Source organism: Haliaeetus leucocephalus, unplaced genomic scaffold, assembly GCF_000737465.1.
Source record: "Haliaeetus leucocephalus isolate CR32 unplaced genomic scaffold, Haliaeetus_leucocephalus-4.0 Scaffold545, whole genome shotgun sequence".
Lineage (NCBI taxonomy): Eukaryota > Metazoa > Chordata > Aves > Accipitriformes > Accipitridae > Haliaeetus > Haliaeetus leucocephalus.
The window spans coordinates 1,772,289-1,800,067 of NW_010972981.1; the positions used below are offsets into that span (position 1 = coordinate 1,772,289).

At 37.6% G+C, this 27,779-nt stretch overlaps 1 protein-coding gene across 3 annotated transcripts; it reads right to left on the reverse strand.

Annotated features, from left to right (window-relative positions):
• Positions 1–425: 425 nt before the first annotated feature.
• FBXL5 (F-box and leucine-rich repeat protein 5) lies at positions 426–23,869 on the reverse strand. 3 transcript variants are annotated; one of them, XM_010576806.1, is made up of 10 exons: positions 23,655–23,869; positions 21,735–21,830; positions 20,742–20,925; positions 18,211–18,393; positions 15,687–15,812; positions 14,706–14,854; positions 14,424–14,506; positions 11,915–12,637; positions 8,820–8,968; positions 426–1,072 (listed from the first exon to the last, which is right to left on the reverse strand). In XM_010576806.1, the coding sequence occupies exons 1-10, from the start codon at positions 23,787–23,789 to the stop codon at positions 996–998; spliced, it is 1,905 nt and encodes a 634-aa protein (XP_010575108.1). In that variant the 5' UTR covers positions 23,790–23,869; the 3' UTR covers positions 426–995. The 3 variants fall into 3 exon arrangements, with proteins under 3 accessions (XP_010575108.1, XP_010575106.1, XP_010575109.1); XM_010576804.1 differs by having other exon boundaries at positions 426–3,231; XM_010576807.1 differs by lacking the exon at positions 426–1,072 and adding an exon at positions 3,151–5,098.
• Between the last annotated feature and the right edge of the window lie 3,910 nt (positions 23,870–27,779).

Sequence of the window (27,779 nt, forward strand, 5' to 3'; positions counted from 1 at the left end):
GGCTCTTCCCCATACTGCCCACACACACACTCATGCAGTACTCACCCACTACTCATCTCTCTTCCTAGCACAGGTTTCACTCAGCCCAACAATGGATTCTCTGCCTCCCTGCTAGTCTCTACTGTTCATTGAGGGCTCTTTTTAGAAATCAAAGCAACAGGGAAAATGTAGTGTTGTCTTCCACACATTTCACATTAATGAAAACAGACTTCCTTGGAAGCCATTTCAAAATGCATCTTAACACAGTCATGGGAAGGAAAAAAACAAACAAACAAATCAAAACACCCAAAACAAAACACCCCCACACACTGCAAGGTTCACAGCTCTGCAACCACAACACCCATCCACCCAATCTCTGCAGCCTACTGGCATGGTATGGCTGGGTATTACACCTTAAAAGCATATATATTCAACTAGTACATACATTTATTGGTGGGAATGTTTTATTTGAGTATGTCTTTTAAGCCCAAATACAAAACCAAATGCAAAAGGAAGGTGTGAATTTTCCTAATTTTGCAATATAAAGAATGACTTAAGGATGAGAGGAAAGGGGAAGAAACAAGGCTCCTAAAGATGTATAATTGTTACCCAAATGCAAACAATACGTTTCAAATTCTCTGCAGAGCTTTATATTGTACTTACGGATTCAAAATAAAAAAAAAACATTCACTTACTTAACACAAAATAATCCAGTAAAGTATATTTAAGTGCCAAACTTGGAAGAAAGTGGCATTAAAAAAATTGAATGTTTTCCCATCTTCCCCAAATTAAGTAAAACAAAACCCAACACCCTTCAAACCAAATGAGATTGTGAGATTGTTACAACACTGTACAGTACACTCATAATTAAGATTCTGAAGTTGTGGGCAGGGTCAGGCTAGTATAACAAATCTCACTCCAAGGATTGTTAACACAAGATGCAAACTGTAAGTAAAGTGCATGAAAGGAAGCCTGCTGAGCTAAATGAAGTAGACTGAAAGATCAGAAGTCAGCGGTCATTCGCCAGAGCGGCAGCAGGCCCGAAAACCACACTGCAAATTCTGGCATCCACTGGCGGTTTCAGCATGAGGACCTGCACAAAAACAGAACAAATGTGAAAAGAAGAAAAGGCCATTTACTTAGATTCAGAATTCTCATAACCTGGTAGTTCATAAAACTTTGGGGTTTTTTAATACACTAAAGTGCTTTCAGCACTGTGAAGTCTGAAACACTGCCAGTACTATCACAGTATAAAAACCTCAATTGGAACAGTTATTTTTCAAGATATTTTTGCTCCGATAGCTTAGTCCCTTGAAGATAACAAATTCAAAATGACACCGATGTATGATGAGCAACACTAAATAAGCAAGTTTAAGCAAGCTCTCACAGGTAGCTTTCAGAATTGAGGTATATTTTCATAATGCATATTTAACTCCCATTTTTCAAATTCAGTTGATGACTTCATGGCATTACCAAAGAAATCATAATGTCCGAAACTACTTCTACCATAATGGAAACAGTTTTTTAGTCTGGAAGGTTTTTTCTCTGTGACACTTCATGGTTGGCTAGACCTCACATATGCTGACTGGAAATTGAAAAACTAAAGAGAAAATCACCTTTAGTATCACTGCAGTTATCAGAAGCCATAAGGCTAAAAACTAGCCATTCCAAAAGAGAAAGGTCTGAGCACAGAGACTACAAACCAACACTAATTCAACCCACCTCCACTTACCTTTGCTTACTGTTATCCCTTTAATTTGAAATGTTAAATGATCATGAGATAAGAAACTATCAGATTTATTAGTACAGGATCTTATTTCCTATAGCCATATGCCTTCTTTAGAGACATAAACATTTACATACAAGTTGGCTGAACTCTGGCACCCAACGTAAATTGGAAGTGAGTTGCTAAGTTAACTAAAACAAGCTGGTAAAGACCTAACCAGGACAACCCAAATTTCCCCCCTTTGTATTTGATACAAATCAAAGAGTAATTAAGGTGGTTTTAATACATTTAGAAAAGACTAGCAAAATCATTTAATGAACTAGGGCACCGTGCTATGTCTGGCTTGTTTTTTCCCCTTGAACAGTACTTTAAAGTCATAATTCAATTAATTTCCAAGAACCTGGTGTCTGGAAATCAGCTTTCTGCTTCATGCCACACACCCGTGCGGAATATTCTACAAGGTAATTAAGTTAACATGCATGAGACTGAATAAAACAAACCTGAAGCTATAATAAAGGACAATGGTTACAGTATGCAAAATAGTAAACTTTTCAGTTGTCAATAAACTCATTTTCCTTTTTAAATCTTTTTATTCACCTGAACTAAATTTTGATCTTCCAAGTCACTTACGAGCTAGAGTTTGAAAGCTTCTTCATAAGTCCTTTAAAAAGGAGACTCGGTGCTTCTGAATAGCTGGTTAAGCAGAGCATGTTCTGTGCAGCAGCTTTTTCCAAGTCGTAGCTGACCTTCCTCATCATTGCCACAGCTAAGCAGCACATCAGTAATTTTGAAGCAACTGTCACATTTCTAGTAAAATGCTTGTTGACAAAATGTATAGAGCCCCAACATCCCAAGGAAGGAAATACTCAGTATACTTCAATATTGTTTTCCATCTTTTTCTTGCTCGTTTTAAGAATGTTCTTCCTTATGCTCATAAATGGAACATAAACGCTGCCCTTCTAGGTCTGACCAATGGTCTATCTAACACTACCTTCATCACTGGCAACAGCAAGTGTTATCTAGGGAGACAATATAAGCCTATTCTGCATATCTTTTATGTTTAACCTCTTTTTAAACCTGCTGATACTGCTTCCGCAATTCCCCACAGGACAAAGTTCACTACATTGTGCATCTGCTTTGAATCAATTGCCTACCCTCTTCATCTACTGTTGCTGAGCTCTAATACTGCAGAATTTGGAGAGTTACTGCTGCACATTCACCTCATCTACTGCTTTCCCAGTTCTGTTAAGTCATCCTCCTTTCATCCTTCTCATTCCCAGATTGAATCATTCCAGCCTTTTGAGTGCCTCCTTGCAAGACAGCTGCTCAGTTCCCTAATTCTTTTTAGGAGACCTCTTCTGTGTCTTCTGTAACTCCACTACATACACTCCTCAAGACGGGGAGACCAAAACCACAGGCATTGCTCCACATGTGAGTGCCCCAAGGCTTCCAGGACCGTGCAGCAACACCCTCTATCTTGTTCTCAACACCCTGATGATGCATAACACTGGTGGCTTTTTTGGCTGCTGCTGCAAACAGGAAAGATCTCAGAATTAGCACTGACACCTCTCTGAAATCATTGTCTCCATGTTGCAACTGCCAGCTCTGAATTCAGTTTCATGCAATAACAGTTTGATTATACCCAACCACACAGACATATAACCATACATACAGCTATACTGAAGCTCGTAAGAAGTCCTTCTGGAAATCTTCAGCACCAGTATCGTTGCTTGAGGCTGCTCAGTACCACTCAAGAACTTAGAAATTACTGTGTGCATTTCTTAGACCACAAGAGCAATGGAAACACTGAATAAGACTGATCACAGCACAGAACTCTTGCGGGCGGAATGGGGAGGGAGATGTCACCTTCCAGATTCCTGTCCATCCTGAACAGTGACCATTAAGCCCAGCCCTTTCTTCCTATCCTTTAATTAGCTTTCAGTTTTAAATTTAAACCAGTCTTATAGCAACTTAGACGCTACAGCAAAAACTTCTAAGTAAACTGCATCATCTGAAAAGCTTATAGATTCATTTCCTAATTTATTAGGCACTGAATTACAAATTACATTAACCACATCACAGTGAAAATTCACCCTTCTTCCTATGCTGCATTTCTTGTCCCATGTCTAGTCCTCATACCATCACTAACTTTCCTTTATAGCCTCTGATAAAGAACTCTGATGAAATTAAATACTCGGGGTTCAAACCACATCTCCTGAAATCTGCCACCCTGTATTCTTTCTTAGCATATACAGGCAATTCCCGTGATTTGGAGGGTATTTTATGCTCTTACTGCAACAGGGTAGGAAGTGTCATTAATGGTCGTTTTAACAGTAAGGCTATTCAATGATACTCATTTCATTTATGTTTTGACATGTCAATTGCTGTCCTCCATCACAGGTCATTTATCTCCTCTATAAATTCCCTAGCCCTCCTTTGCTTGTTCTTTTTACATTTGATACAGATAGCAAAATTCAAATGCCTTTGCCTTTGATAGCCACAGAGACTGTTTTTGTTTCCCTAGCTTTATTTACTAAAACTGACTTTTGGCTACATCTCTTTGGCTTCCTAATCTCTGATTTCCCTAGTCTTTGCTACTGACCTCAGTTTGAAAACAAAGTCCCATCCAAATATCTCTGCTTAAGTTCAAATGGCCTCTTTAATCTTGCCAAAAAACACTCTCTCCTGTTTCCTTTGGACCCTATATACAAGGTCTCCAATTCATCTCACCTCACTGATGCACCAGGTTAAGCAACACGGTAACTGTATACAGTTCCTTTTGTACTGCCCAGTGAGCAAGATGGTCATTTCAGATCTTACAGTGGGGCTGAACCACTTTCAGAAGGGTGCCTCTCTTTCTACTGACTGTGAAGACTTAAGAGCTAGCAGCAAAGTGCCTAAATTAAACATGTTTTGGGCTGGTTCATCTGGGAGGGCAAAGTTAATCAGATTCTCATCCAACCTGCCACAGTCTACATTACTGGTTCAGTTACCTCTAAACTGGATTGTTGTAATGGTCTCTACATTCACATCTGATTACTCTCAGAAGCTTCAGGTGACCCAGAACAGAGGTCTGTTTACTCATGATGAACAGCTCTGTGTTTTCAAATAAAGTACATATAAACACATCTTGCAACATGAGAAAGAAGCACAGCTATTTGGTTCCACTAGTACATGTAACAAAATGGAGTAACAAAAGCTAGCCAAAGTTTCCTAGAAGTTAGGCATTTCACCAAGAATACACAACAACCCAGACCAAGACCACAGTGAAAGAACCACTCCAACCAGGACAACTGGCTGCCACCACCACCCCTCTTTAGCCACTTGTTCTAGCTCTCGCCTGTGCGGCAGAAACAGTCATGTGGTCTACAGGAAGATGGATCCCTGACCCACCTAGGAAGAAAAGGGGAAGGGAAAAAAAAAAGGAAAAAAAAAGAAAAAAAAAAGGAGGGTGCTTTCAGCTCCCCAAGTTCTTGATTGAGTTTACCAAGCAGCTACAGAAAGACTAGTGCTGGCCGCCAGACGGCAGTAAGAATGAGCTGGGAGGATGACAAAGGAGAGAAGGAAAGAGTTCTTTTTCACAGCCACCACCAGTGAGAGGCTCCATCATCAACGCTGCATACCGTATTTGATGGTAATATAGCAAAAGTAATACATTACAAGAGAATTACCAAAAAAGTGATCAAATTAAGCATTAGCTTTAAAAAAATATATAAAGGCAATATTCAATTCAAATCTGAGTTTACCAAGTGCTACTCTCTATCAGCCTTTTGTGAAGTTACACTTAGAGACCTTTATGAAAGCACCTTGGTTATCTGTAGAACTTAGACTTCAAGAGTTTGGTCTCCTAACAACAATGCATCCCCATATAAATCTGCACACAGGAGTCCATAAAGCCTAACAAATTGCAAAGTCTTGGCTCCATTGCTGGAAGACGGATCAAACTATGACCAATGAACTTCTAAATGCCAGAAGAACAGAGTGAATCATCAGAATCACCACAACTTTATTTCATTAACACCCTATTTCTTTAATTACAGCACCTGAGGACTACATCATTAAAAAAAACTCTAGAAACTGAATCATACTTAAAAGCTGCAAAGAGCTACTACTGCAGAAATTAGGGAGCCCCATTTTTCTAATCCTGAAGCTGATAGCACTCCAGGCTTTAAAACTGAGAATACAGTAAGGAGATGGAACACAGCTGGACAATACAGCCTATGGGGGAATATAAAATTCTAAGTGGCAAGAGGTAATTCAAACATTAAACTATTCTTACTGAGTCCAGTGTGATCTACAACCAAATGTGTTTTAGACATTAAAAAAAAAATCAGCAATTAGAAGTGGTATATACTGACGGATTTGTTTTCAGCTGCAGCTAAGCGTTATCTAACTCCAAGTCTCCAGTGTTGAGCAAAACACAGGCATAGATCCTAAACATTAGTATGCAAATCAAGAATTGAAGTCATACTAACAGTAAACAGAAAATAAATTTGGAAGTGTGTGCAAATTCATGGTCTCTGCTCATAAAAACTGCAGTATATTACTGCAGTGCAACAGTATTCTGTGACTGAGACCCAACTGAGTCTGTCTAACCACAGCTGCTCTACCTTTTTAGTTTTAGTCTACTAAAAAGGTAGAGTAGCTATGGTTAGACCAGCACTTGCAATGAAAATCTGAAAACTGCAAACAAACATGCCTACTAAACAAGTCCAGCAAGCCCTCCACAAAGAAAATCCAGTGAAGCTCTGTATAAGCACCCCCATTAGGCTCAGTGTTTACAGGAAAAACAATCTGAAAATAGGCTGTAGGTGAAAGTAAAGCCCTTATTTATCAACAGATGACAAAATGGTATCTTTATTATTCAAAGATGGCTAAATTCCATGCTGTTAGCTCCATTTTTTGTTCTGCAAGACTGATGTGTTTTCCAACATGATCCCAGAACATATCTCCTTCCCCGAAAATAATCCCTGATAAGCTGGTGGGCAAAGAAAATTATGAAATTATTCTCTACATGCTTACAGATCAGTAATCTTTGTGCAGCAGTTAATTATACAATCTATATATGTGCAAACATAAACAGCTTCAGATATGGATTGATTTAAATGAAACAGCTATTGCTTTCCCTACAGTTACTTTAGAAATACCAAATGATACAGAAATCGTTCAAGCTGTCACAGAAATCCTGCTGCTCACAGAGTGGACTAAGGTATTAGTTTCACACTGAATAGCCCTATCGCAATGAAGTTTGAGTGAAAATACAAAGAACAGTACCCAGATAAAACTACGGGAGATTCAGTTATAAAAGGTTATTTCCTATTTCAAAATTTGGCTCAGAACACCCCTTTGAAGTTTTTATCGACTTCCTTCTTAAAGAAAACAGCCACAAACTTCTGAGATGCTACTATTTCTCAATAGATGTCAGAAGTCAGACCATTACAGCCTTATTCTCCTGTTGATTTCTTTCTACAGGAGTAACTGTTCATACAAAGGCATGCGTGATACTTTACAGAACCAAGCAGAGCTTATAGGCTCACAGCTTCCAGCAGGCAGTAAAAGGAAGGAAATAAACAGGAAGAGGATCAGGACAACTTTACAGAGTAATTCCAAAAAAGTATTCTGTTTAAATATAAATAATTTCTTGAGGATATTATGGAACAGCCAAGCTTTAAAGTGGTACACTCACAGAAGAGATTCTGGCTTTGTAAACTAATACTAAGACAACATAGTGTATTTTAGGGACACAAAGATAAACAGAAATGTCTGAAGACAAACAGAACATCAAGTCTGGTATTACTGACAGAAGTGAAGACAGAGGAAAAATAGTACGGAATCAGATGTAAAAGAAAAAGGCTTTTAACTGGTCTTTGAAAATATCTTTAAACTCAACACAATGCAGGAAGGAGAGTCAGTGAAGGATTTTAAAAAAGGAATCTTAAGGTTCCCAGGTTGAAATGCTAGAAGATTTTTAAAAGCTGTAGTCTGGATGGAATGGAAGGAAGTAACAAAAAGCAAGTCTCTCGAAAAAAAAACCAGCAGTGTCAAAAAAGTGCATAACGTAGTGCAAAAATTATGGAAGCAAAATATGATTTAATACTTTCACTTCTAATATTAGGATCCAATCCAAGTGCATCATCTTATATCAATTTCAATGGACTGAATACCCAAACGTCAGTACAGATTTACTTGTAGTACCAAAGCTCTGGCATCCTGTACCCCTGCTGTGGCTATATCTCAATATAGATGCAAATTATTGAGCTGAATACCATGAACTCCAGGGAATATGATTTTGTTTTACACGCAATTAGCTCTTATAATCCTGTGAACTCAGTTATTTTCCTCCTTTTCCGTCCCCTTCTGTTGCACTTACCTGTTTTAAATTCACACATAGAATACAAGTCACACCATGGTTCCCATCTCTAATGCTATGAATGCTTACTGGACCTAACATAATAGACTGAATTCCAGTGTGGTGAACACTGAAAAGACTTACACCATAAACGTATTTTATGCATTTATCCAGATCCTTCTCCAGCTTAGATCCATCCCTAAGTTACTGACTGAAGCAAAACCAGAAAAACTAAATTACATTTTCCATAAGGACACATGATGGTAGGATCAAAAATATCCTATACCAAAACTACTGCAATATGGGAGGTTTGCATGGCAAAACACAAGCCATTCCTTTCCTAAAATTCAGCACTTTGGTACCAATCTAATGAGGCCTCTGTCTGAAGTTACGACCATAAAGAAAACGTACAATTACATGGTTTACAGGGAAGATACGGAGAGGGCAAGTGTGTATTAGCTATATGGACACTTACTTTCTAGCCCCTATTACTTAGGCTAAACTAAATTATGAGATACATGGACTAAAAATGCTTTCTTAGGTAATACAGAACTGTACTAGTGTCAAGCAAAAAAACCCAAAAGAACAAATGAGGAAAAACTCACTTAACAGTTGTCATTTCATAATTAATCTGTGAAAATTAGTGCTACACAGCTAAAAAAAAAAATAGGGGTTTGGTGGTTCTTTTTGTTTTGCTTTAAAAAGTGTCCTTAAAGCAAACGTTGCTCCCCAGAAAAGCATCACGTCTTCATAAAAAGACATTACCGTTAATGTTGTCACAGTAGTAAAAGTGTTCGTCATTTAGAGAAGGGCATGCAGAAACTAAATCCTGCAGGCCTGCACCAGTTACAGTGAGACAACCCGAGAGATTAAGGTGTTCCAAATGCGGCAGTCCTCCTCCCAAAGTCAATGCCCTGTTAACAGACAGAAGAGAGGTGTTAAGAGCCCACACAGTGTAGACTGACAAGTACTCCACTATGTTGCCAAGTCACAGACTTAACTGCATCTCATAACAAAAAAACACACCTCTAATAAACCATGTAGTTTTAAATCTGGCAGTTCCGTGCCCTATAAAGGGAGTCACCCCTGAAGCTGCATAACAGATCTGTAAAATGAACTGAAACTAACAATTCCTTCTGACAGACTTAAATGGTAAATCACTTTGTTTATGAATGACTCCAGAGATGACCAAGTATTTCAAAGAACTACCAAGACATTCTTCTCCAAAACACCACTGATTCTGGCAACTCCTCCAAGGTGATGTATATTCCTCAACTCACCCTGAAAACATGACATTCCCAAGTCTGGTGTATTACGCTTCCAGAAGTTTGACTGTCTTGTATTTTTTTGTTGTTGTTAAAATTATTTTGGAGTCCAAATTTGTATTTTCCTAGGACTGACAGCAGAGCCTCCCTGTGCCAACACACCATCTTGTTATTCAATTGGATTCTCTGTTTTTCCTCTGAGTGCACAAGTTTGCTGAAGCAACAGCCTCATGCATGTATCACACCTGAGCAATCACTCCACGTTAGTCTGCTTGCTTCTCTGTGAGCTCACAGGGCAATCACAAACATCACATTCTTCTCTGAGAAACATCACATTGCCTTCTCTGCGAGCTCACATTCAATCACAAACAAGCTCACCCCCCCTGAAAAAAACCACCAGGTTTGAATCACCAAGCTGCAGATTCAAGCCAGGACATAAAACTGAAAATGCCTTCAGAGCATCACTACCACTTTCTCCTGTCAGCAGGCAGAAGTAGAACTGTTGACCACAAAACCAGCTAACAACCTTTCAATGAAATGAACTGGCAAGTGTTTCTGTTAGGTTTCACTTGCTTTCCTCAGGGCCTCAAACTATTCTGGTGAGTTCAAGAAGCACTTGTTGCAGCACACTCTCAGCTCTTAAATACTGTCTTATCCAAAAAGCACCAGTGGGAAACCGGCACCACAACTAAACCCTTCCCATGACTCAGTGACCAAAACTCCCTTTGGTCCTAGATTACTGAGTCATGGAAAAAAAAGAAAAAAGAAAAAAGAAAAAAAAAAAAAAGACCAGTAACATGCAAACTACACACAGCATGACCTAATCAGCACCTAAAGGAAAACTCAGCAGTACCAGTCCCCTCTAACACTTGAAGAGCAACAAGCTCAAACACGAAGCACAGCTATCTGAAGCTTACTCCGAGCAAAACTAACACTGGTGAGTGAAAGAGTGTCCAAACCTCTACTACAGGAGACATTTGAACAGCTGGTACTTCTGAACATCAAATGGGGATGAAGTCTCCGGAGAGACAAATCAATGCCAGCAGTGCCTCACGCTATTTCTCAGTTGACTACAGCATACAAGTACAGATAGGCATGAAGTCTTCGCACTTCAAGAAACTTTAGTTAGCCCTAAGTGCTGCAGCATACCTGAGCAGGTGGCTGCAAGTACTTCAGCCTCATCCCATTTTCATTATGAAGCAGTAACTACGTTTTTCTGACACAATACAAAATATCAATGGCAAATATCACACACAGGAAATTTTCTAACTCTTGAAACCATCTCAATGTTCAAGTCAACTATTTTTTCTCCTCCTTTAATTGTTATATGAAGTAATATTTAACATGATGTTCTGCACATACAAAATTATCATAGAATCATTTATGTTGGAAAAGACCCTTAAGATCATGAAGTCCAACCATAAACCTAACACTGCCAAGTGCACCACTAAACCATGTCCCTGAGTGTCACATCTACATGTCTTTTAAATACCTCCAGGGATGGTGACTCAACCACTTCCCTGGGCAGACTGTTCCAGTGCTTGACAACCCTTTCAGTGAAGAAATTTTTCCTCATACCCCATCTAAACCTTCCCTGGCGCAACTCGAGGCTGTTTCCTCTGATCCTATTGCTTGTTTCTTGGGAAAAGAGACTGACACCCACCTCGCTACAACCTCCTTTCAGGTAGTTGTAGAGAGCGATAAGGTCTCCCCCGAGCCTCCTTTTCTCCAGACTGAACAACCCCAGTTGTCTCAACCGCTCCTCATCAGACTTGCTCTCTAGACCCTTCACCAGTTTTTTCTTCTCTGGACATGCTGCAGCACCTCAATGTCTTTCTTGTCCTGAGGGGCCCGAAACTGAACACAGTATTTGAGGTGCAGCCTCAGGAGTGCTGAAGAGAGGGGGACAATCACCTCCCTGCTCCTACTGGCCACACTATTTCTCATGCAGGCCAGGATGCTATCAGCCTTCTTGGCCACCTGGGCACACTGCTGGCTCATATTCTGCTGGCTGTCGACCAGCACCCCCAGGTCCTTTTCCGCCGGGCAGCTTTCCAGCCACTATTCCCCAAGCCTGTAGCGCTGCATGGGGTTGCTGTGACCCAAGTGCAGGACCCGGCACTTGGCCTTGTTGAACTTCATACAATTGGCCTCAGCCCATCGATCCAGCCTGTCCAGAAATTATGTCACTATCAAGACAGGTTAAATGAGATGTTACTCCAGTTTTATAAAGTCTCAAGCATATTGACAGGCATAATGAAAAATATTAGTGAATCAACACAATTTCCTAATGAGAAATCACTAAAGATCAAAGCATTAATACTACCTAGAACAACAAATCCTCTGAAGTCAAGTATTTTTGTGAGTATGTCTAAAAGATTATTATTTTTTTTAAATCCACAGAGCAAAAGCTGGATAAAGTTTTCAAGTCTGGTACTATAAATATTTTAAGATGCACAGACCACTTAAGACTTACCAGAGCTTCTTTGATAAAAATGTTTCTACTGAAACTAGGCAGATTCACCCCAGAATGACCCAACAAATAAAATTAGAAAAAACATACTGCAGCAAAATAGCTCAAAAATGCCTCCTCACCTGAGAGCACGGTCTGTGATCTGGTAACATCCAGAAAGACTGAGAAACTGAAGAACTCGTGCAGTCTCTTCATCTGTTTTTTCACTCCCAGAGTATACAGAGTCTTTTTTCTCTGACTGCTTAGTCCTTGTTGAGTTTTTACACAGTGCAGAGGACTCTGGAAGTGCTCGAATAGTTCTTAGTGCTGTCCCAGCACAACAAAATGAGTGACCGCAGTAAATCAAGTCAGTAGAAGCACAGTGCTGCTGCCACCCTCTAGTCCTTAATCCATAAATTTCTCTACTGTAGCATGATGCAGAACAATTAATATGGGATGTTGGTTCTGTAAGACAAAATCCTTCAACGTTTCTGTGTCTCCACTCTGCAGCATCTTCAATGTCAGCTAAATCATCTGCATCTAGCATCCACACATAAGCAGAATTGAAGTTTTCTGAGCTGTCAGGTTTAGTCCAATGCTGCTCACCATCTCCTCCCTCAATGAGGTTTTCATTGTTGATCTCATGCAAACAATTATACTTCTTGTTGGACTGCAGAGTAATCTCTCTGTTTTTCCACAAAGTCTTAGCATTCCTGTTTCTGCAGCTTTTCAGAATACCTCTGGTATGGTGAGTTGATATGATACCCAGTGCTCTGGAAATCCTCTCTATAGCCACATCTGTGATTTTTTCACATCCAGACAGATCAAGGTGACGTAGATTTTGACAATAACCAACTGAAGACCAACTGAAATCAGAGAAAAAAGTGGGTTGGTTGGTTGGTTTTGGGTTGGTTTATTTTGGTTGGGTTTTTGGATTATTTTTTTTTTAGTTTTTGTTCAGAAACAGATGTTAAGGCTAAATATACAAAAGAACATTTCACAAGCAAAATACTTAATTCACAGAATATTTAAAGAAAAGACCCCAGACAAGTTAGATCTGATACTCCAAGTGCTGTATATATGCCTAGAAATATTATGTCTAAAGAAATGTGAAATGAATCATGACTCAGTAACAACCTATATTTTTTCCATATGCTAAGACTTAAAAGAAGTCCAAATTTGCCACTGAGACTTCAAAGTCCAAATTGGCCATACATTGAACAAATTTTTAAAAAGTAGATCAGACTGCAAACACCAAATATGTACATGGCCAATTTCAAAAAGCAGCTTCTGTTGTGTATAAGGCAGTTACCAAGAGCCATCTAAGTTACTATACATCACAGTTAACTTCTCAGAAGGCTGAAAAAACTTACTGAACTCACAAATCCACCCCACCCCCAAAATTTACACCTGAGATGCAATATTCAGTTCAAAGTATTTTAATAGTTGTAATTTCTAGTATCTGAGTTTCTCAAGCTTGGCTGTTTACGCATACTGAAATTTCAGTGTACTTAGATCATATATCCTCCTGTAATTTCCCATTTCTTTCAGAGAGAATAGCTGGATTCCTGAAACACATTCTGTGTGGAGTATTAATTACTCCATAAAAGTGATTAGGATTGGAGATGGTAATAAAATCAGACTTTTTCATATTAACAAAACCTCACCCCTTCAGCCTTATCTTTTTCAAAAGAAATAGAAATTTGATCTACAGTAATATTATTACATTATTTGCTATAAAAGTATATAGCTGATTTAAGTGACCTTTACCTATCCATAGTTAATGTTAACTATCATTTACTTTCCGTAAGTGATTGCTTATATTTACAGCAAGCCCAACTAATTTTCTGAGTTACAAATTGGGTTGTTGGAAATCTAGATATATGAGGAGGGGCAAATAATGTAAGTTTTACTAGAGATTGACAAAAGCTCACAAAGATTGATTTCTGAGCCACAGAAATTCCACAAAGCTTTTATTTCAACTAAAACTTCACCAAGCTGCAGAGGGTTGTTACCAGCATCCGTGCTGGTAAAATTTTCTATGTAGTTAACACCTAAAACTTGAGAGCACTATATGATGAAAGTGTTGAACACTGACACAGCCACTGAATTTCAGTATCACAATAAGACCTATTGGTGCAGGCTCTGCATCCATGCACCATCCCACTACATCAATGAAACTTCTGCAGGCTTCAGTAAAACTCAGGAATCCACAATTACTACACTTAAGCCTTACAGCTTTGCCTACCATTTGATCAGTGTCTTAATTAGCAGTATTACAAACCCTACCAGCTATATCAGACCAAGAGAACTACCATAACTGAGTGACTCTGTAAAAATCCATGGACAATTTCAAGTTGTTAATACTAGAACAACACACAATTATTGTTATGGATAGCCACACATTGATAGGTAATACATATCCAATAGTGAAGACAGCATTTTAAATGGCCATTACAAAGTTACATGCTTCACTTGCTATTTCATTGATTTGTTACTCTGGTTTAGTTCTTAGTTATGTGTGAATCCTAAATGGGATTTCTCTATTTCTCTCTTTATTGGCAATGGACTAAGACATGTTTGAATGCTTTCCCCCCTCAAAAAGCTGGATTTTTTTTTTTTTTTTTTTAAAGGAAACAACAATTATCTAACCTTTCAAATGCAGAGTCTGAAATATCAGTTTGAGTGAGATCCAAATATTCCAAGTTGGGGCAAAGCTCCAAGATCTGTCTAACCTGGAAAAGGAAAGGAAAATAATCAGTGAAGACACAAGCAAATGAGGTTGCACACAGTGTCAAGAGACAATGTAAGAATTAACATTCTCTTGAATTGCAATTCATTTTCACTACCCCAGTGTTTTAAACTTGGGCACATCAGTTATTAATTAGAGGTTGCATAGCCACAATTATTAAATGCCAGTTTCAAATTACATACCATTTTGTTAGACACTGCAGAACTGTAGGCCAATACTAATGTCTTCACTGAGGAGCCTACATGCTGGAGGACATTATGAATTAAGCCATGAAGTAAACGTTTTTCCATTTGTGCTATATTAATGGCAAGTGAATATTCAGCTGCTTCTTCTGCAAAATAAAATGGAAGAGAAAGACTTAAAATGTGCTTTCAGTCATTTGGAATTCACATTGCCATCTTACTTCAAACAAGTTCTTGGGAAACTAAAGCAAGCTTAACAAGGCATAAGTTTCAGAAAGTACCCTACATCAAACTTCTGCCGAATTCTAGCTCAACGTACTACTTAAGCCTCATCTTTAAAAAATATCTGCTTGTCTTTCTGACAGTCCTGAAGAGTTTAACTCCAACAGCAAGTAAAAACAGTAAAAGTCTTAATAGAAAATTATCATTAAAGGACTTTGGATAAATATTTACTACAGATTATGTACTACTGCTCAGGGCTGTCTGGGACAGCTGTTTCCACCGACTTGCTTTATACATTGAAATACTATCTCACAGGGCATTTCATATCCTGTGATATAACAGCTTAAGACAAATTTAAAACTAAGCCTAGAATGCATTAGGATGCAAGAGGATTCATCCAAACTTCCTGAAGAGATGAAGCCCAGCTTTTACCTCCTTCCTAACTCCAGACACATGCCCATAACTCTTCACCTGCACTCATGTTTGCTCTCCCCTAGATGAATTAATTCAGCTCATTAAAACCAGCTGCCTGCTTCTCCCCTCCCTCATCCCCTATTCATCTTTTTTTTCCCCTCCACCCAGCTACTTCATTTAGTAAGCATTTAATCTAGACAGAATGTAAGTATTACTAGATTTGTCATTATTTTAATGTACTGGTATCAACTATGATAAAAAGCTGTATTTTAAACTGATTTTACACCATTATTTCTTATAGCTATATCATCACCAAAAAAATCAGCAAAATCAGAATTTACCTACCAGATTCATCTATGTCAGCATCTTCATCCCATTCCTGGAAAGCACGACTTTCATCTTTTCTGTTTTTCACCCATTCCTCATCAGGTTCTGTCTCAAGATCTGCTGCAGGACCACTATACCAATCACCTACTCGCCCCCCGCATCCCCCAAAAAAGAAGGAGAAAAAAAAAAGACAGACAAACTTCTCATCACTGCAGAAAAAAGCAATGATAAATTCTCAGTATACTGTGACCTGACCTAAAGATATAAATGAATTTTGCATTCATCTCAACTAAGGTTGGACTGAACCTTGAGATAATTCTTGTTTGATCTATATTTTAAAGCTTCAAAAGATCCCTAGAACAGTTTCAGTATCATTACAGAACTCACAGCCTATTATGCTATTCTGATACATGCCTGTTGTCTTTATTTTCTTAGCAGGGACCAATATGATTGCAAAAATAACAGAAACCATTATGGAGTATTTGGACTGTGTAGGTGCTGAAGTTCTTTCTGGCAGATAAATTAACCATCAACTTTTAGTATAACACATTTCCATTTTCCTCTGGAATCTCACAAATGTACAGCCAACCAGAACATATTTCATTAGCCTGTTTTTAGTCACTGCACATGACAACTCCAGGATCAAGAAATCCAAGTTCCAGAAGTAGCCTACTTACAACAGCCATAGAATACTTGATTATAACATACATATGACTCAAATCAGTAAACAATCATTTTTTAGAACATCTGGATAAACACGAATATCAGCAACAGCTGCACTTTTTTAGCTAGTAGGGCATCCCCTCTCCCCAAGGGTTATTGCACAGGCATTAATTTACTTCTAGTTTGGTTATATTGTAGTGTTGGGCTCCATATAAGCAGGTCTGCTGCCTCCCTGAGTGTAGACACGCTTAAACCAGAAACACCTTATTGTAATATCTCACTAGTGGGGGATCCTACTATCCCCAAAGCAAGAGCAAGCCCTGTTGAGTAGTATCTAAAGGAACAAGGTTTCTTATATAAGCAACACAGTGACAATGACATCCTGATCAACCAACTATGAAGCAAAAGGTTTCAGTAACATTTCTCACCTTCTTTAACCCATCTTTATATTACATAAAAAGCCTCAGAAGCCCTCTCTGTATTAGAAGAAAAAAAAGTTAAAAATTTAACTAAGTCTGTAGTTTTATGTTCTTTTTTTTCCCCCTCTGGCAGTAAATCCCATTTGAGAAGCTTTCACCCAGTTCAGAGCACTTCTGCACAAACAACTGTAGTAGTACGGACAGTACGTCCTGAGACTAGCTTCCTGTTGTGCCAAAACCAGGTTTAGGACTAAGTCCTTTTAAGCAGTTGCCAATTATCTTTTTTGCGTAGCACTGAATTATCAAGACAACTAGATGAAAATAAAAATTTAACAATTTGAACTCTGAAACCTCTCCTCTCCACCCAGTCATCTGCAGCTCAGGGGCCAAACTAATTTTCAGTAAGATTTATCCAACCAAAAAAACCTAATTCAGACCCAAAAGCCATTTAACTCCTCTCTGCCTTGCACAGATATTAGAAGCCATAAAGGTCCAGCCAGAAAGAAGTTTTTAGCTTCTATGCATCTCAAAATTTAAATTATATATTGTTAGTGTTCTCTCTTAAAATCTTAAAGGCACATAAAATACAGCTTATTAAACAGCATAGACTGTCTCCTTTTTACTCAGCGACACTGACATGGCAGCAATTGTGAAGCCTGCAATGCCATATTCCAGTGATTGTTTAATACTCACATAAATATGGACAAATACAAACAAATATTTAAAGCTGCAAACATACTCTTATGACTTGTAACTGGCCTCACTGGAATACAGACTATTTTGTCTATTTGAACAGGTACTTTTGCAAAGGTTACACTTCTCAATAGGAAATTTTAATTAACAGGAGAGTTTGAGGAACAGAAGTTATTAAAAAACCAGTTAGTCCTTACTGCAGAAGAAGTTATTGAAGTAATAAATCTAAAGAATCAACACTAACATTCATACAGTTTGAATATAAAAAGTAAGAACAGATTGTGAGGAAATGTTAGAACTCCATTTGTTTTAAACTTCCATCCTGCTGTTATGTATTCTATTTCTACCTCATAACCTAATGAAATAAAAATTTTACTGATACAGGTGTAACAGCAGCATTTATAATTCAAATCCCCTTAGATTCTTAAATCATTATTAAGATGTTGTATTAGTGAATATACTTGTTAGCATTCATACAAGCAAACAAACCTCAGTAAAATCAACAGTTCGTATACAAGACGTACTCATCACTTACAACCAAGACAACTTTTACTTTCTTAATTCTACAAGATGGAAGTCTGTTTGGGGGATTTTTAACATTTAACCAAGTTTCAGGGCACCATCCTTGCCAGAAGGGTACACCCTTCCAACATGCTCAGCTGTTCGGTTCATTGTACATGACAGTCTATACTAAAACATTCTCTTTTATAGACTTAGAAATTCTGATAATTGACATGCTTTCAAAGGAAGAATTAAATTTAACTTACCTCTGGCCCAGCGAACAGGGTAGAGATGTTTCCAGAGAGATCCAGTTTTAGCCAACTGTGACCATTCAGTGCTTACTTGACTACACTGACATAACTCTTGGGGGTTAAGGTAACTGAAAATGGTCAGCATGACTTCAGGAGGAAGATTAGTAATATTTGTGGTGTGCCCTGTTACTTCGGTTTCTGAAATATAGAAAGTGTGTGTTAAGTGAAGCACAGCCTCAGAGCTTTAAATAATAGTAGTGGAATTCACATTTTTACTAGGGCAATGAAAAAATAGTGTCTGAAAAAATTTTAAACAATTGTTTGACAAAAAGAGTTGAAAAAAAGAACCGGTACTGCTTTGGCTTTAAGAAGCTTTCACTGTAATAACACCTTAAACAACAAAAACCCCCAAACAAAACAAACAAAAACCCCCAAACAAAACAAACAAAAACCAGCTCAGTTTTGTTTACCATTTTCTCAACTGGTTAGTTTTTTCCAACCCTGACTCCCCAAAGGTCCAAAAAAGCCCTGGACAAAAGTAAACTGCTGCTACTCAACCACAGCAAGATGAAAGCTGCTGTAGATGAAATGCTTTAAAAAAATACCTTCTGTCATTGATGATATATATACCTGCTTTGTCACATTCCCAAGGAAACAGTACTAGCACACATAATTTACCAGCTGGGACCACTCTCACTGAAAGCACTCAACCTCTTGACTGGGACACAGCAAGAAATCCATGCTTAACTCTTTGCAGCTGTCTCATTTTATTTCTAGCTTTAACTGCTAGCATAGACAATGAATTTTAACTTCTGAATGGTGACAAGCCATTCAGGTTGTAAAGTAATAGTAAATATTATGTTAGAGACTAAAATTTGACCACTGTAATTAATACTTCAATGGACAGCAGCAGAAAACATGTCCAATAGCTCTCCCTTATCACCATAGTACAGAGAGCTGCAAACTATATAAAATAACAAATTCAGTGCTTTGATTAGTGGGCTTTTTGCTGTTTTAAGAGAATTTTTAATGCTTTAAGGACAATTTACTTGAGAAAAAAAATATTTCTAAAATAGTTTTCAGGAGTACTTAGAAATAGCGGGTTTCACAAATTAGTAGGTATTTACTTTTAAAATTAGGACACAAAGTATATAAGACCTAACAGCGAGACAAGCATCAGGTTTCTTTTTGCAAATAAGCTTCAAGAGTGAGCATAATGTGAACTTTACCCTGTGATAATCTATTGCTACTTCAAAAAAAATATAACTGAACACAGTTTCACTTGATGAATCAATATATTTATTCATACACCTGGCAAGTCACTTCAGGTAAACTACAGAGAATGTCACACTAAAATGCAGTTAAAACTGCACAGGACTGCAAGCTGTGTTATTTTCTTCCTTTTTTAAAAAATGGATGCAGGACACATACTTCCCACTCCCTAAAGTCTAGAACACAACCATTGCAGAACTACTACTGTCCCAAAACTGCTATTCCAGCTAGACTTAACAGCATATAATGCCATAAGGCTAATTCTGTCACATTCATCTGTTCAGACTCAGTATTTCACACCATGGACCATGATCTTTTCTGAAGGCTTCACCTGGAGGGCAAAAAAATGACCAGTTCAGTAGTTCAGAGAAGTCAAGTTTCATCAAAAAAATCTGACTACAGAGTAGTTTTTCAAGTTTTTCTAATGAGAGCACCACATCTTACCAACACCACAAAGTCAGTTCATGAAGGCTTGCTCTACTTAGTTTCACACCCCAGTATTACACTTCTGGTACATTAATTCCCCTTCTTTGGGGCATCAACTCTTCTTTGTTAGTTAAGAGTGAAAACTGTAAACACGGGCAACTTAGGCTGATTCAACAGTCATAAAACAAGCCTGAAGTGAACTTTAGTAGTTATCCATTTATTCAAAGTTTCATCAGGAAAGGTAGTTACAGATGAACGCAAATTAAATAACTACTTTCAGAATGCACGTTTCATCTGACCTCCTCACACGCTGCATGGATTCACTCCCTTGCATTACTCCATACACACAGTTTCTTCCTTTCCGATTCCTGAGAGGCCCAGGGAAGTTAGGTAGCGCAGCTGGGGGAAGGCGAGTAGCTTTTAATTTGAAATATTGTCAGTTGGCTAACTATTCTGTGTTATTAAACCATCAACAGAAAAGCTTAAAAGCGGTCCTGAAAACCAAGAATTAAATGCAGGGTCTGCAAATAGAAAATGTAATTTCAATGGGAAGTATGAAATTAGAAGTAAATTATAATTTCTGCCTATTTTATCAAATATTACCATAGGAGAGAAAGGAGAGGAAGAAGGTTGAGAACAGGCAAACAGTGAAGTACTATCTACATTACAACCTGCCAAGAAGCCTGTATCAAACAGTAAAGTTCCTGAAGCTTCAAAACTGAAGAAATTCCCATTTTATAAAAACTATTTTATCTGCCTGCACATACCTCAAGTTATGTCATTGGTGTGGCTTTTTTAGATAAAAATTACAGGTTGAAAATTACTTTAACTTTAATTAGATGCTTCACCTTGATCTGCCTTCTCGTCCACAGAATACTTAAAGACCTTCTGAAGCTCTTCTGCTTGATTCCACTTACTAAGACCTCTGAATTCTGCAGCCTCCTTCTGTGAGCAGTGCTGTGCAATTACTTTCTTCTTAATATCTTTCAATTCTTCATAAGTAAAGTATTCCATCAACATTGGCTGAAAAACCTAAAGCAAAAGAAAAAGGAAAAAAGAAGTCCGGTGCTGACAGATAGTCAATAATGCTACACAGACCTACCAACATAGAATTTCCTGTTTCAAATTCTCTCCAAGTAAAACATGTCATACATTAAGTGAACCTAAGGACAGGACCATGGAAGTTTTGAGTTCTGATCCTCTGCTTGCCAATGGAACACTGCACAATCTCAGGCAAGCCGATTAACTCTTTTCCCCAACAGAAAAGGGAAGTGATTAAAGTTGCTTAAACTATATAACTTGTTGAGGTACTCACACAGAAGGCAAAGTGGCAAGAAGAAAAACATAAGAAAAGATTTCTCTTGGACAGACTACAGAAGATTTACTCTCTCCAGAAGATGCTTCCCAGTTTTTGGATACCCATAAATCATCAGACTGGCAGTACTAGTCTACATTTCAAATATAGGTCAGAGGCTGTTTGGGAGTGTCAGTTTGAGTCATCAAGCACTGGTTTACAGGACTTTTCTTCCTTTAAGTTTTGCTAGACGTCCCCTTAAATAACTACCTGCTGCAAACAAATCCCAGCCCTAGTGGACTTCTGTTATCAATTTTTCAAATCACCAGAACTTCATCATAAATTTTCAATATATTCACTATTTCAGAGTGTGTCACTTTGCAGTCAGAGAACAGAACAATGACACCACAGTCCTGAATGCAAATTGGCATAGTAATAAAAACAGAGAATTGTGAAAAAAACTGAAACTCTAAGCCCTTTGTCTCTGTTCAGTCATTCCAAACCCCAAGAAAGATCAGCATAATATTTGAGGGAAATTTTTACCTACCTCCTCTTCCTCTTTCATATGAGGAAGGAAATCCCTGGTAAAGGCTTCCAATCTCTCCTTCAGCTGTTTCGCATAGTTTAGCTGTTCATATTCATTCTAAGAAGAAAACAAAAAATTAACTATTACCTAATCTTGTCCATTCTTTCAAGGATTGAACTGTTAAATAAACCAGTGTTTCAAAGTAAAGCCCATTATGTCTTCCCCATGCATGCAGCATGTTTGCTCTATTTCATGGTAAGAAAGTGTTCACTTACAAAGTTTCATGACACGCTGACAGTCTGTACTGGCCTGTTACTAGGCAGAACAAAGTATTCCCTTCCTGTCTAATTCCAATTTATTTTGTTATCATCGATATGAATTAACTTGTCTAATCACATTTTTACTTTGGAGCAAAGACTGAAGTCTGCCAATCTACAGTCTCACCCAAGTTCAAAGTAGTAAGAGTACTCTAAGTATATGCATGCTTTGCATAAGAATTACTCTAGGATACAGCAGTTCCACTTCATCTTTTAACTGCATACCTTTTACGTTAGTTATTCTACAATTATAGCTTCCCAATTATAATCAGAATTTATAGTCAGACATGCTCTATAGATACTTATTTGAGAGTTCGTTCAATTTCCAAAGTAGAGATGTAACTGACTTCTAAATGTTAAAGCTAGACTAACCTCACCTATCAATTTGTTAGCTTGTTCTCTGTGCCAGTAATAAGAAGCTGGTTCTGAAGTCTGCCCAGTAATTGCAACATACTGAAGTTCCTCCTAGCTCTTACAGTAAATGTTGTAAGTTTTTCTTTTCGAACTTCTATAACATCAAGAAACCCTGACTATTACAGAAAAAAGCTTAAGCCATCAGTTTAAATTAAACTAACCACACTCTCAAAAAGTTAAACAGTTAACGTATCTAAAGAGAGCTAGAGAAATCAGTTTTTCCACACTTAGAAGTGAAGTAACAGAATAACACTAGCATCCTATCAGAGAAGGTATAACACAAAGCCAAGTGTTAAATTTCCCCTCTCCTTCACTTTCCTTCATTTTCCAATTCATTAATGGAAACAAGACAAATTTTAAAGTTTGATATGCACAGGGAAAAAACACCTATTTGCAGGATTCCCAGGTTAAATATAGATAATAATGATAGTAAAATGGAATCAATCAACTGCATATTTAGTATTTTTCTTACTGAAAATATGGACCATGTGTACTAGAAATGTATTATGGGACGTCAAATTATTACTGGAGACTATAGTTCTTAGAGTGCAGGAAGGGGAGTTGGGTACTCCAGAGGAAAGACAGAATTCAAGTTAAATTCTTCTCCAGTAGAACTGTACGACTTTTAAGTTGTGAAAAAGCCAGCTGGAGAAATAACATTTAGAGTTTCTTGAGGACTGGAACATTAACAGCATTACTGAGCAACAGATTACTGGAAGGAGTACATGACTCACTAACAGAATAAAACAATGCTGCTTTGTGTTTTTTTTAAAGTCTGGTAATCATCTCCATTTGTGACAATAATACAATGCTATGTGCCACAAAAAAAGATACTCAGGGTTTCCTAACAAATTAATAAAACACATTATTTCTATACTCAGAAACTGTTTTGATCACTTAGCAGAGAAGTCTCTGTATCTGAGACTTCCACGCTGTCTCTCCAAAACACCTCCAAATATGCAGTGATGGACTTCTGTCACAAAATACACCTCTGAAAAGAATTTTTACCAGAAATTCAGTAACTGTGATGAACCGCAGAAGAATTTGTGTTTCAGACTGGAAAGTTTTCACTACTGTATCAAGAAACCACAAATGTTTCTTCTTCCTCCTTAGTTTATTTGTAGAGAGTATTAAGAAAAGTTGAGGTAAACTAATACGTAATCACAGCACGTTTTCATTAGGACACAAGTCCTTCTTATAGTCTACTTACCTTTACATTCTTTAACCCTTTCTCAAAGAGGCTAAGCATCTCGGAGAGTTTGTTGTCCGAGTGCACATTATACACTGTCCGGCTACGTTGCTGAAGTAAACCAATGATACACTCATTTTCAATCTGCTCATGCATTTTAAATTCCTTGAATGTGGCATAAAGAGACTGCAGAAGAGCCCGAAAATCATTGTTGTTGGAAAAGTTGGTCTTGGAAAGCTAGAAGAAAGAAAATCTCATTAAAAAAATAAATCAATGAAAATCATGTCGCAGTCAAGTTAAATCCTTAGAACAGGTATTAGCGCCAGTTATTCACTGCCCCTATTACTTACAACATAAAAGCTGAAAAACTTCAGTTTTATACAGAAAACTGGCAAAAATAAAAATTGAATTTGCACTTAGAGCAACTCGCTTCAAAGACATCAAAAATTAGAGTAATGAATGCTTTTAATTTCAATCTTCAAGTGCAATAGATAAAAATCAGAGATTCAAGTGCATAAATAGGAATACACAAACTAGTCTTCTATTTGAATAGTAACTTTCTCATAATTTATCTAATTGGTGCATTAAAATATAATTTAATACAACTTCTTCCAGAAATGGGCAGAATATTGGCATTTGAATACTACAGACTAACATTTACATAATATCCCTATTAATATGACTTTTGAAATTATTTACCAAATTCATAATTATTTTACCTTCACAACTGACTTGCCATTTGATTTTTATTTGCTAACAGGAACTGACACAAATTCTATATAAAACCCTCAAACTTGTTTTAAAACTTTCAAAAACTCATTATTCATGGTCATTTCATGTATACGTTTCCTCTTACAGTTCATTAAAACAGTAAGCCATTCATACTCGAATTCTGTTAACTCCCCAATATAAGTTAGCAGAGCAGTTTTACTACAATGTTGTGTTTTGTAAATGAAGGGATTTAACTGCACAATTCTCTCATTTCCAGTGGCAACTATGTAACTGCATTTTCCATCACAGGCTCTGAAGAAAAAATGAAGCTATAAATTTTAGAAATATTGCAAAGAACTAATGATATTAAACTACAGAAGTTCAACAAAGCATAATATATACAATAATGTGCATTATAAAGAAAAGCATGTTACATTTAATCACACAAATTCTGAATGCAAATGTCTCATTCCACATGAATGAACTTCGCTTAAGAAAACCAGAAAGTAGTATGATAACGTTTTAAAGGAAGATCATCCTTGAGAGAACAATGCAGTTATAGCATTAGCTTTAAGAAGCCAGTAAAATCAAAGTTGTATTTAAGCAACGTAAACCAATCTTGTGAAACACTAAGATAAACAAATGGAGAACAACTTCCTGGTAGAAATCAATGCAATCTCCCCAGGACAGCAGATAACTGAAAGGCTTAGCCAGTTTCCCAGACCTACATTTTAGTTCATACTAAGAAGCCATTATCAAATGGCCCTAAGCCTACCTTTAGGGACATACTATCCACAAGGAACGCCGAGTCCTACCAAGTGAATACAAACTATACTAGCTGTTGGAAAAGGCTTCCAATGGACTGAGAACCAACAAATCAAGACAGCACAAAGTTCCAGGTAACACAGTAGTGCCATTTTTACATGTGTACAAACAGCTACCACTAGCAACAATACATTTTAAAACTGCATCTTCCTTCAGTGAATGTAGGAAAACAGTATTTTTTCCATTTTTATGTTTTATTCCACATGCAGCTTCAAGAATCATAGCCTAAAGCAGTATACAATAGCAAGCACTCTAAAAATAAAAATATTTTAATTTAATTCACAATTAAGGCACTGGAATATTCAAAAGTGGTTTAGTTTACAAAGATTCTGCAATCTAATGGGTTTACTAGAAATGGGAATCTGAGACATGTATGTTCATACATAAGTCTTAGATACATCAAAAACAATCATAAACTGAGATACCTAAAACTTCTATAATTTAAAAAAAACCCAAATGTACTTATTCATTCCGACATTGCATTGCCACTTCCTGGCAACCACTAGCAACGCAACTGAAACACACTGGACATCTGCCAAGTACTTATGAAACTCCAAGTCAGCTGTGCATACTGTACATTACATACTGTACATATAAGCAAAACGACTGTCATTATGGAAAAACAAATTTACTTAGCCTCAGCAGAGACAGAAAACAGGGCAAAGTTGGGGGGGGGGGTAGGGAGCAGGAGGAGTCCAGTATCTTTTAGACCAACTACTGATGGGTCAGAAAAAACCCCTATGTTTGTGATGCACTGTATTAGGAACTGAGGCATGAATTGTTACATACATATCACAAACGGGAAACAAACATCACTCCAAAGACCATTTCTATCCTACACTAAGCTCAGAGAATGCAATATACCAAGCAGTAGTACTAGATGAAACAAAAGGCTGGAATTTCCACACTGAAAAGCAAAGTCTGAACAAGCACAGGAGATGGGTGCAGAAATACCTCTTCAGGTGAGCCTCCTCACCTCCAGACATTTGTGATTCAGATCTCAATAATGGTGAAGTTTGGTTTCTAATGTAGCATTTCTCTTGATCAATGATGTCTCAAAATTGTTCATTCTACCCATAAGGATCCACAATACCTGAAGTCAGTCCCCAAAGACCCTTTTCCCCTAAAATCCCGTTTGCTCCCAAATGCTTCGCATTTTGATTCACATAAAAATGTAAACAAGACTGCTAAAGTGTGTAACAGGAAGCTTAGACAAAACTACTGTATTTTGCTGTTGGGTAAAAAAAAAAAAAAAAAAAAAAAAAAAAAAAATCACAAAATCGGTTCCAATACAAAATAGCATCTTCTCATCCTCCTGACTCAAAGTCTTTTCAGGATTCAAAAACTTATGTTGAACCCACCTATTATCATCCACAAATCTGGAATAAATAACAAATCCATTTGTGAATGCAGTTGAAGAAGTCCTGTTATAAATGTTACAGAAGTCACTGCACATGAAACGCTTGCATATTCACCTCTGCTACTGAGGCTTCCAGCAGATATCCAAGAGATTAGGAACTATGGAGAGGATATTAAAGTTTAATGACTGTACTTGAATCGGCAATCGGTACATTAAAAAGGTCAGCCGAAGCTGAGGAAAACTGGCTTTTTAAAGGACAGGTAGCCTAGCAACAAAGTCACTCGGTCAGATCTGTAATTTCATTACCAGGACTGATGGAAGTCTTATGATGGGGGACCAATACTATTAACAGACAGCAGCTGCTCCACTCCGAGGTCCACTTTTCACCAGCTCTTCGCAAGGAAAACTAGTGCAGGAGGTTAGCAGCGCAAAAAGAAAACCAGCACCCCCCAAACTCGGATGGAAAATCCCAAGAGAATGGCAAGGGGGAGGAAATGCTTTGTACTGAGGATATTTGCTGACTGGTCAAATATATAAAGCACATGCGATCCCTGAGCAGCCTTGCAACACACCACACTAAACCGATTATCACAGCAACAGGTGTTACAGATACTGGGGAGCTTTGTGGACTTTTGAAGATATTACATTTAAACAATTCCAAGTTACAGCACAACTGGTTTTGTGTTTGGAATGCACACTCTAACTGAAAAGGGGTACGACAAGAGAAACAGTCCTGGTGCTTCCTGAAGCCTCATGAAATTTAAGTTACACATAATCCAAACAGCCTGAGCAACAGGCCGAACAACAGTCAGTCAATCACACTGCAAATTCTGTCTGAAAAAACTTCAGACACCTTTAGCTGATGCAGGCATACTCTAGAAGTAGCCAGGAGCTATTAAACTCAGTATTAACTTTATTAAACCCTTAAACAAACAAGAAAAAAAACCCCACACCAAAACAAAACACCAAACACCACATCAAATTAATCTCATGTAAACAAAAGAAGGCACATCAATAATCCAAGGGCCACTGTGGTGCCAGCAGTGAAGTAAAGCACAAGGTCACAAAATATACCCAATCTATTCCAAGTAACAGCATGACAAGGAGATAGTCATGCTAACCTAAGACTGCTGTTCTCTAAAGTTCTTCATACTTAAGTGGTCAATTTAGGTGGTTTGCAGTATACAATATTTCAGTCTTGATTTTAAGTAAAAATTGGAAACACCAATTTTTCATCACAGTTATGTAAA

Bases quoted from the DNA above. Each gene is read 5' to 3' on its own strand.
- FBXL5 (XM_010576804.1), bottom strand. From the start codon at position 23,789: ATGCATGAGCAGATTGAAAATGAGTGTATCATTGGTTTACTTCAGCAA. The intron at 21,831-23,654 runs GTAAGTAGACTA...TTTTCTTCTTAG, and splicing joins AAGGGTTAAAGAATGTAAAG to AATGAATATGAACAGCTAAA. The intron at 3,232-8,819 runs GTAATGTCTTTT...TGTTTGCAGCAG, and splicing joins CTACTGTGACAACATTAACG to CAGCCAAAAAAGCCACCAGT.